The following is a 10,168-nucleotide window of genomic DNA, read 5'->3' as shown; positions in this document are numbered from 1 at the left end:
GCTATATTTTTGTTTTAAATACCAAGATCTCTAGTAATTAAAGCTTCCTTTTGTATACAACTTTAAGGAAACAATATTATTTTATTTGTATTTGTTTATTATGTACACTTTTCTCACTGTTCATCTATATATACTAGAGGCCCAATGCACGAAATTCGTGTAAGAGTAGGCCTCTGCAGCCCTGGCTGCCTCAGCCCTCACAGCCTCATGGCCCAGCGGCCCCGCCCACTGCCCGTTCTGAAGGGTCGTTCTGTCTGGTCTAATTAGCATATTAACGTTTTATTATATAGATAAAAGCCTAAGCGACCGGCCAACCGGTAGCTATGATGCACACTGACCACCAAGGGGCATATGCTCAACGTGGAAAAGGCATGGAAACATGGAACAGACTGATGAATCTCAGAGGGAAAGGGCGAGGGGGGAGGGCAGGAAGAGATTAACCAAAGATCCTATATGCATACTAGAGGCCTGGTGCTTAGATTTGTGCACCAGTGCAGTCCTTCGGCCTGGCCTGCGGGGATCAGGCCAAAACCGGTTCTCCAACATCCCTTGAGGGGTCCCAAATTGCAAGAGGGTACAGGCCAGGCCAAGGGAATCCACCAGTGCACAGGGCCTCTAGTCTTATATAATTGCTCTGATTTAAAAAAAATGTTTTTATTGATTTCATAGAGGAAGGGAGAAAGAGAAATAGAAACATCAGTGATCGGCTTCCTCTTGCATGCCCCCTACTGGGGATCGAGCCTGCAACCCTGGCATGTGCCCCAACAGGGAATCAAACTGCGACCTCCTGGTTCATAGGTTGATGCTCAACCACTGAGCCACACTGGCCAGGCTGATTTTTAAAAGAAATATATTGTTATAGGTAAAGCCCCCTTCTTTCTTTGTATTCTCACAGTTAAGCACTATACTGAGTTTGCTGTTTATGAATGTTTTCATACTTTTCTACATACATATGCACAATAAACATATGGTACTGTTTGCCTATTTTAAACTATATAAAAACTATATATAATGTAAGTATGGTCTGTATCTTGCTTTTAAATTCAATACTACACTTCTGGGATTATCCTTATTGATGCATATAGCTCTAGTTCATTTGAAATGTACAGTATTTCACTGTATGAATAAATCACGCTTTCCCATTCGCCTGTTGATTGATGCTGTTTTATAAACGGTGCTGCAGAGAACAGCCCTATGCATTTCTCTTCATGTACACGGGCAGGAGTTTTTCTAGAACCGGGAGAATTGCAGGGTCATTAACACATGATTTTTTAATAGATTCTAAAACAAATCCGGTTCAAGAAGAGGTAATGAAGATATAACTGTGCTTGAGTGAGGCTTAGAAAATTTCCCCAAACACTAGTTATGTGCTAACTTAGTGATCTAAAATCATGAGTAGGACTGCCTTAGTTTATAAGGAATGGCGCTGATATATAAAGTCTAGGCCTTTTATAGAAATTACTTGTAAATTAAATTTTAAAAATACCTAAGAGTTTTGAAACACAGTTAGATGATATAGCTGACTTCATTCCCCAGAGTAAAGGAAGATTTCTGAACTTCCAGTTTCATTATAGTGGGAAAGTGATGATTAAGAAGCTTCTTAATAAACAGTTAACTCTGGGAATGGATGTACACATGGGATCAACCAGCACCCACTTATTCTCTCCTGATACAGATATTTGTCTCTACATGATTTATAACCAAGCATTTAATCATAATTTATCCTTGAAGATGGAGGTGCTGATTTATGGTTGTGTTTCATGAATAATAAAAAAGAACATTAATCCCTGAACAAAACAACTTACAGCGTCACAGCTTTCATTTAAATTATATAGTTTTAATTAAATTTTTTGAGGCAAATTAAACATTTACACCAAGGTATCTATATTACGAGAAGAGAAAGTAATAGAGTTAATGATTCTTTGCCTAATTTTCGGAAGTAAAAACTTACCATACTATTCCTTGAGCTCCTGAGCCTATAGGTTTTAAATTCTGATATCGTTTCAGGACTGTGAATGTAGAATCTCCAATCTCTACACTATAAAAATTGCTGTCACGCTTACTTCTGCTCATGATGGCAAGCGATTAACGTAATGGCTTCATCCAAAAATTCACCAAGAAGCTGCAAAACGGAACAAAATATATTAACAAAATGAATTCATGCAATCTTAAAATTCAAGTTCTCACTCGTTCACTAAAGGTAACATTAACTGCTAGATCATGTTAAATGGGCTACTTCTTTAAAGAAAAACATTTAGAAAGAAAAAATATCACAGAGCCTGGTTAGCATCTGCTATACTTAAGGAAATAACTGATAATTGGAAAAAAAAAACCCACAAAATTTTTACTAAAATAAACAGTATCTCCAATCTAGAAATCATTGGTATTAATATGCAAACTAGTACATGTCTTAACTTACTGGAAAACTGGAAAAAGAAAGTATATTATAAGTAGATATATTTTCAAGGCCACTTCCACAGTATACAATTTGAAAACAGTCCTTTTTTATAAATATATCTTTATTGATTTTGGAGAGAAAAGGAGAGGGAAAGTGAGAGAGAAACACCAATGATGACAGAGAATCACTGACTGCCTGCATCCTGCACATCCTCTAATGGGAATCAAGCCCTCAACCCAGGCATGTGTTCTTGACCAGAATCAAACCTGGGACCCTTCAGTCCGCAGGCTGACGACGCGCCATCCACTGAGCCAAACCAGTTAGGGCTGAAACCAGTCCTTTTTATGTGTTTGTTATAGAGTACTGAAACCTTAATTTTTGTGAGAAATTGAGAAACTTTCGTTCGAAAATAATTCACAATCTCATTTAGTGTCACCTGGGAGGATGACAGATGCCCGCCCATGCTAGTAAGCTGGTTAGCACGTCTCACCCTGCCTAACACAGAGCAGCACAGCGCTGTCCCCACAAGAGCCTGTCCCCACAACATCCGGTAGTGACACATGCGAAGTTGTAATGGTTGAAAGAATGGTTGAAAGAGGTAGAAAAATAAGATATAAGATAATATTACTTTAAAAATGAGAAAATAAGAGAGAGAGAGAGAAGCATCTAGTATATTAGGGTACAAAACAAAACAATACTGTTCTGAACCGTTTGGGGCATCAAAAGCATGACCTAAGTTCTGGCCACAGCTCTTTCTCTCTACCTGATTAAAAGCCAAGGCAGTCCCTCTCTACCCATTTGAGTATTGGTTATTAATAAGCCTATTTTCCATCCTTACTGGATGAAAGTGGCCTAAAACAAAAGGCATGCAGCAAGTCAGCTCCAACCTATTCCCCACGTACCACAATAAACCAAGGAATCAGTTAGGTCTACAGAATCACTGTGTGTGTGTGTGTGTGGGGGGGGGGGGGGGGTAAAGGGGGAGTTGTAAAACAATGCTAACAAAAGAAAAATAACGTCCTGATAAGACTTACAAGACAAAGAATTAATTCAACAAATATGAAGTGCCTACCATATGCTAGGCACTTAGCACTGTGCTGTGCCTACCATGTGGAGGCTCATGAATTAAATGGATTCTAATAGCTGAATACTGAGAGAAGGAGGAAGCCGCTGGAAGGTGGGAGTAAGAGAGTTGGAAGAGGGAAACTAGTGATCTATTGCAATAATCCAGATGATAGAGAATTTTACAATTAGTGAGGATTCTTAGATGTGATGGAATTAAAAAAACCCAAAAAACACTAAACAAAAAAGTCCAAAAAATATAGGCTTAAAAAAAAAAGACAAATTGCAAGCAACTGAAGAGTTGGATAAATTAAAGAAAGACCCAGAGAAACATTTCCATAATCAATAACTAAACTAGTCATGTAATACTCGAGAGGACTGCCTGGAATGGCAACACTCATAAATTCTGCCTAAGTAGGCAGACCAGAGGCTTAAAGGAAAGAGTTGGTAATGATTTCAACACTATGTTCACAGATGACCCAATATGGGTACTGGTCATCCAGACCAACTTCCATCTTAATTTGGATTCTCTCCTTACCTACCAGAAGGGAAATAGGGAGGAAGGCAGAAGTGAGAAGAGGAATGCAGGAAAGTGTCAGGCCCTTCATCAAATATTCTCCATATTTATCCTGGAAACTGAGCTGCCTTTGGCTCGGAGACAACTATAATGGTCCCCAGTGATCTACACATGAGCTCCAAGGCCGAGCCCAGAGCAGCTGATGATGTGTGAACCTCAAGTAGCCAGACCGTGTGCAGATCAGATTTTCTAAGCTCCATGGAAGACATGACCCCTTCTCCTTAGGGAGAGAGGATCAGAGAGAAGGAGGTACTCTTGGTGCCTCACCAGTTTACTTACTGTTACCAGAGCAGGGAATAAAAAGGCTGTGTTTCAGATTCTAACTTGCTGGAAATAAAGAAAAAGCATAGAGCCAGGATCATCTGCAGGACAGGTCTCCCTGTCTGTTAAAAGAGTAACAATAGCAAGGAGAGGCTTCTTTCTCAGAAGAGGCGTCTCAGAAAAGGGTGGTCCGACATCAGGAGTGGGGTCCATGGTGCTCACACAGAAGTCTGGACAGACCTGTCACAGCAGCTGAGCAGTGACAGCCACCAGACCCTCCAGGCACAGTGCAGCAGCAGATGGAGGACCAGGTTAGGGAGCAGCCTGCCCAGGAGCCACAGCTGCCACTCAGGACAGGAGACAGAGCACGTGACTCACTCAAGCCCAGGTGTAGAATGCTTACTGGGTGCCTGAGTCAAGCTCTGGGCTGGTACTGTGAACACAGCAGTAATCCGCATCTGCCCTCCAGACCATGCAGTTAGACAAAGAGAGACATTCGGTTGTGTAGTAACCGTCTGGCTGAAACTATGGCGTGAAAACAGCAATGAAGGCAATGGAAGCAAGCCCACACTAGTCTGGTCTCAGGAAAAGATTCATTCCCCTAATGAGGTAATGTTTGAGCAAGATCTGAACACTGAGTATGAGGTAACCAGGCAGGGAGAGAGAAGGGAGCTTTCTAGGCAGAAGAAAAAGCACATGCAGAGGCTGTAAAAATTCACCCACTTTCACAGTGCAATGGATGAGTTTTGATAAATGTGTACAACCCTGTAACCACCATCAAAATCATGACATAGAATATCTCTATTACTGCAAAAGCTTCCCTGTTGGTCAATCCCTGCCTTTTATTCCTACCCCATCCCTGGCAACCAATCAGTAGCTTAGCTGTGCCTTTTCCAGATCTTGATACAAGCGAACATCACACAGCATGATTTTTTGTCTGGCTTCTCACTTGCCCAGATGTGTTTCAGAGACACCTATGCTGTACTTCTTTGTATTACTGAGTGGCATTCCATTGTGAAGACATACCATTTGGACACATGGACTGTTTCCATACATACATATATATGACACAGCTAATTAATTCTCTTGCCCATATTGTCTTCTTGTTGTTCAATTATAATATTTATATATCCTGGATATACATCCTTTATCAGATGTTTTGCAAGTATTTTCTTCCAGTCTATGTGGCCTGCCTTTCCATTTTGTTAACAGCGTACTTTTAAAACTTTTTAGTTGGAATAATTTCAGACTCATGTACAGGTTGCAAAAATAGTTCTGGGTATTCTTCACCCAATGACAGCATTTGACATAACAATTGTACCATTATCAAAATGAGAAAGTCTGCACTGGTACAATACTATAAGCAAACTTTATTCAGATTTTATGCATACATTGATTTTCTGTAAATTTATCACATACACATATTAATGGGAACTACATCTCAGCCAGGATACAGAAGTCACCCCAAAGAGAGTCCTTCATGCTACCTCTCTATAATCATATACTGCTGCCAATTATGTTTTCATCACTATAATTTGTTTCAATTAAAATTTTATGTAAACAGAATCACATAATATGTAATCTTTTGAGACTGCCTTTTTCACTCAGTATAATGCCATTGAGATTCTCCAGACTGGTGGGATATTGATAGTTTGTTCTTTTTCTTACAGAATATTATTCTGTTGTATGAATGTAGCTTTGTTATTAATTCACCCCTTGTTTTGCCCATTACAAATAAAGCTATTTACTATGAACCTGCCTACAGATTTTTCTGTGAAAATAAGCTTTCATTTCTTTAGGGTAAATGTCCAGGAGAAGGATATGGCAGCTGCACGTTTAACATTATAAGAAACTGGCAAACTTTTCCTAAAGTGGCTGTTACAACTTTGCATGCCCACCGAAATGCATGGAAGATCTAGTTCCTCCACATCCTATCAACTCTTATTTAAGACAGTGTAGTTTATTTTAGCAATTCTAACAGGTTTTGGATAGACAGATAGATAAATGGATTATACAACTATCTCATCAGGACTTTAGCTTTTTATTTCTCTAATGGATAATAACATTGAACATCTCCTTATGTACCTTTCCCAGCTGTATGTATATTTTTGGTGAAGTGTCTGTTCAAGTGTTTTGCCCATTTTCTAATTGGGTTGCTTGATTTCCTATTGTTAAGTGTAGAGAGTTTTTTTTTTTTAATGTTCTGGACATATTCTTTTATCAGACACACAATTTGCAAATAACATTTGGCCCCTAAACAACATGGGTTTGAACTGTGCATGTTTCCTTACATGTGGATTTATTTTCAATAAATACCTATATTGTTTTGGATCAGAGGTTACATGGTCCTGGATACCAAAACAAAGACGTTTTCGGGGAGTCAACAGTTATATGCACCAGCCCTGGCCAGGTGGCTCAGTTGGTTGGAGCAGTGTCCCATATACCAAAAGGTTGCAGGTTGGAGTCCTGGTCAGGGAGTATATGGGCAAGGATTAAAAAAAGTTATATGCTCCCAACCCCCACGTTATTCAAGATCAAATGTATTTTCTCTCTATTTGTGGTTTCTCTTTTCTTTAAAAATTTTTTTCAATTACAGTTTACATTCAATATTATTTTATATTAGTTTTGGATATACAGCATTATGATTAGATAGTTATATATTACAAAGTGATCCCCCCAATATGTCTACTACCTACCTGGCACCATACATTACATTATTAACTATATTTGCAAAGTTGCACTTTATTTACATTCTTGTAACTATTTTGTAACTACCAGTTTGTACTTTTTAATACCTTCCCCATTTCACCCAGTCCCCCAACACCCGTCTTATCTGGCAACCATCAGTTTGTAGTTGGTATCTATGAGTTTGTTTTAGTTTATTTTGTTGTCTAGATTCCACATCTAAGTGAAATCATATGGTATTTGTCTTTCTCTGACTGGCTTATTTCACTTAGCATAATACCCTCTAAGTGCACTTATTCTTTTACTAGAGGCCTGGTGCATGAATTTATGCATGGGTGGGGTCCAGCTGGCCTGCCCCAATTGGGGCTAATCCGGCCTTGCTCCCTGGTTGAATTCCTGGTTGAGGGGACAATTTGCATATTAGCCTTTTATTATATAGGATTTCCCTTGCACAAGAGGTATATTAGAAAAAATATTACTGGCTGAAACCGAATCCATCTTCACCGCTCCTCTACCTTTTCCAGTCTACACCACCTTCACTAGCCTACACCGCCTCCAGCTCGCTAAGAGTGACAGTACTATGTGTACCGGTTAATAATAATGGATTTTGTAATCAAAGAAAACAGGAGAATTTCAAGAGAAACATCAAAACTGCTTTATTCAAAGTAATGTCCATCGTTAGCTACACATTTCCCCATCTTTAGGTAATTTTTGGATACCGTCCCAATAGAACTTTTCTTGTTTTGAGGCAAACCATTCAGAGACCCAATTTTCCACTTCTTCATGTTTTGAAGTGCTGCTCAGAAAGTGCGTGTGCCATCAATAGGAACAAGTGGTAATCTAAAGAAGCAAGGTCTAGTGAATACAACAGGTGGGTTAATACTTCCCAGGCAAGATCTTTTTAACGTGTCTTTAACTGGTTTTGAAGTGTGTGATGGTGCGTCATTATGAAGCCAAATTATTTTGTTGAGTCTTCTGGAACATTCTGGTCATTTCACAATCAAAGCGTGGTTCAAATTCATTATTTGTTGTTGGTAGTGATCAGTATTAATGGTTTCACCTGGTTTTAGAAGTTCATAATACACCACACCTTCCTGATCCCACCAAATGCAGAGCATTGTCTTCTTTTCCAAGCGATTTGGCCTTGCAGTCGATGTTGATGGTTGACCTGGATTAGCCCATGATTTTGTGCATTTGGGATTCTCAAATTAAATCCACTTTTCATCTAAACTTACTGAACATTTAAATATGCAGATTTTACTATTAGACTGTGGTCTTTCAGAACTACCTCCTATACATTAGATTTCCAAAACATGTCAGCTCTTTGCAGTGTCAGAATTTAATAAATAACTGCTAAAACAAAGATAAGTAGAACGTGAACTTTTAAAAAAATTACTGATTTTGGGGGGGGGGGTGGAGAATTGGAGAGGGAGAGAGAAACACTGATCTGTTGTTCTATTTATTTAAATATTCATTGGTTGCTTCTTGTATGTGTCCTGACAGGGGACTGAACCCTTAACCTTTCGGGACGATGCTCTAACCAACTGAGCTACCCGGCCAGGGCCCAGAGTGTGAATTTTTTAAAGTAAAAAATTACATAATAAAGTGTCCTGTTTATCTTCACCAGGGTTTTCCTTCATTAGCAGAATAAAGAAGAGAGTGAATTAGGTTTTTGGGTCCAGATTTACTTCTGTGATGTGCATAACAAGGAACAAGACTTTGCTGCTATCAGCTTGGCCTGTCCAGAAGATGGATGGAAGGATGAGCCTGAATGTGGAGACAAGCAAGTTAAACTAAATAGTTATATAAAAAGTACTTGGAGAAAACAGAGTGAGTTTAATGCAGCCATCGAGTCAGGCCTCACAATGAAAAATAATTCAGGCAACACAACATAGTTTAGACATCAAAACCGCTGTAATCACCAGTAACCTTGGCAGGAAGCCACTGGGGTGATGTGGAGCTCCTGTTTATCGTCACCCATCCTGCGCTTGTGGCTGGCCACCAACAGCTCCCATCCTGACAGTAAATTCGATGTGTCAACCTGACTGGTGTTTTGGGATGACTTAACATTTAAACAATAGACAGAATAAAGCACACTGCCCTCGGTAATGTGGGTGGGATTCATTCAATCAGCTGAAGGCCTGACGGAAACAGAGGCTTGCTTATAAGTAGAAGGGAGCTCTTACTGCTTGCCTTAAGGCTAGGATATCGGGTTTTTTCCTGCCTTCAGACTTGAACTGAAATATTGGCTCTTCCTGGGTCTTCAGACTAGAACTTCCACCATCAGCTCTCCTGAGTGCCAAGCCTTTGGACTTGGACTGGAACTACATCACCAGTTTTCCAGGGTCTCCAGCATGCCACCCACAGAGCTTGGGGCTTGTCAGCCTTCACAATCATGTGAGTCAATTTCTTATAATAAATAGGTATTTCCATTCAACGTGGTGGTACTGTTTCTCTGGAGAACCCTGACTAATACATCATCTCACTCTTTACTCGAGGTACTTCTTCTGTATCACTCGCTTTCTTCTACCTCACGATGGTTCCCTGCTGCCCTTCCCCGCTTCATCTTCTACCTAGGACTCTGCTCAGATGTCACCTTCTCAGAAATCCCTTACATACACAGTTTCTCTAAAACGGGTCCTCTAGCTGGAGCGGCGTGGCTCAGTGGTTGAAAACTGACCTATGAATCAGGAGGTAGGGCATGCAGGAGGTAGCCAATCAATGATTCTCTCTCATCAATGATGTTTCTATCTCTCCTCCCTTCCTCTCTAATATAAATAAAAACATTTATATATATATATTTTATTGATTAAGATATTACATATGTGTCCTTATCCCCACGTTACCCTTTTCCCCCACTAAGAACAAACACGTTTTCCTAGCTTCCCAGGCATACCCCAATATGGCCTCGTCATCACTTTCTACTTATTCCCCAGACAAAATGGGGAACATGTAATTCCTAAACAAATCTTAAGTTATCTTGCCTCAAGGATTTTATGGCCCCTCCATAATCTCTGAATAATTTCTTTCAATTCCCATAGCAGTATTCTTGTATCTCATATAAATCATAATTACGTTCGAGCTTAAAGTGTTTGCAAACGTGGTCTGCTCTTATACTAGATTGTACACTCCTTAAAAACAGCCTGTGGCTCCTTTTCCTCTCTCTCTGTCTTCAGTGGGGGTTT

The 10,168-nt window shown here is 39.7% G+C and overlaps 1 protein-coding gene across 4 annotated transcripts in view; it reads right to left on the bottom strand.

The window, feature by feature from the left end:
* The window catches only part of MAPK8 (mitogen-activated protein kinase 8), a 61,077-nt gene that overhangs the window by 46,590 nt on the left and 4,319 nt on the right, over positions 1-10,168 (bottom strand). For all 4 annotated transcript variants that reach the window (XM_006757125.2, XM_006757124.2, XM_006757127.2 and 1 more), the window contains exon 2: positions 1,952-2,122. In XM_006757125.2, the coding sequence (XP_006757188.1) occupies positions 1,952-2,073 (122 nt within the window). In that variant the 5' untranslated portion in view covers positions 2,074-2,122. The remainder of the gene's footprint in view (positions 1-1,951; positions 2,123-10,168) is intronic.

The sequence above is a fragment of the Myotis davidii genome, unplaced genomic scaffold (assembly GCF_000327345.1).
Source record: "Myotis davidii unplaced genomic scaffold, ASM32734v1 scaffold854, whole genome shotgun sequence".
Taxonomy (NCBI): Eukaryota; Metazoa; Chordata; class Mammalia; order Chiroptera; family Vespertilionidae; genus Myotis; species Myotis davidii.
This window is presented reverse-complemented; position numbering and strand designations above follow the sequence as displayed.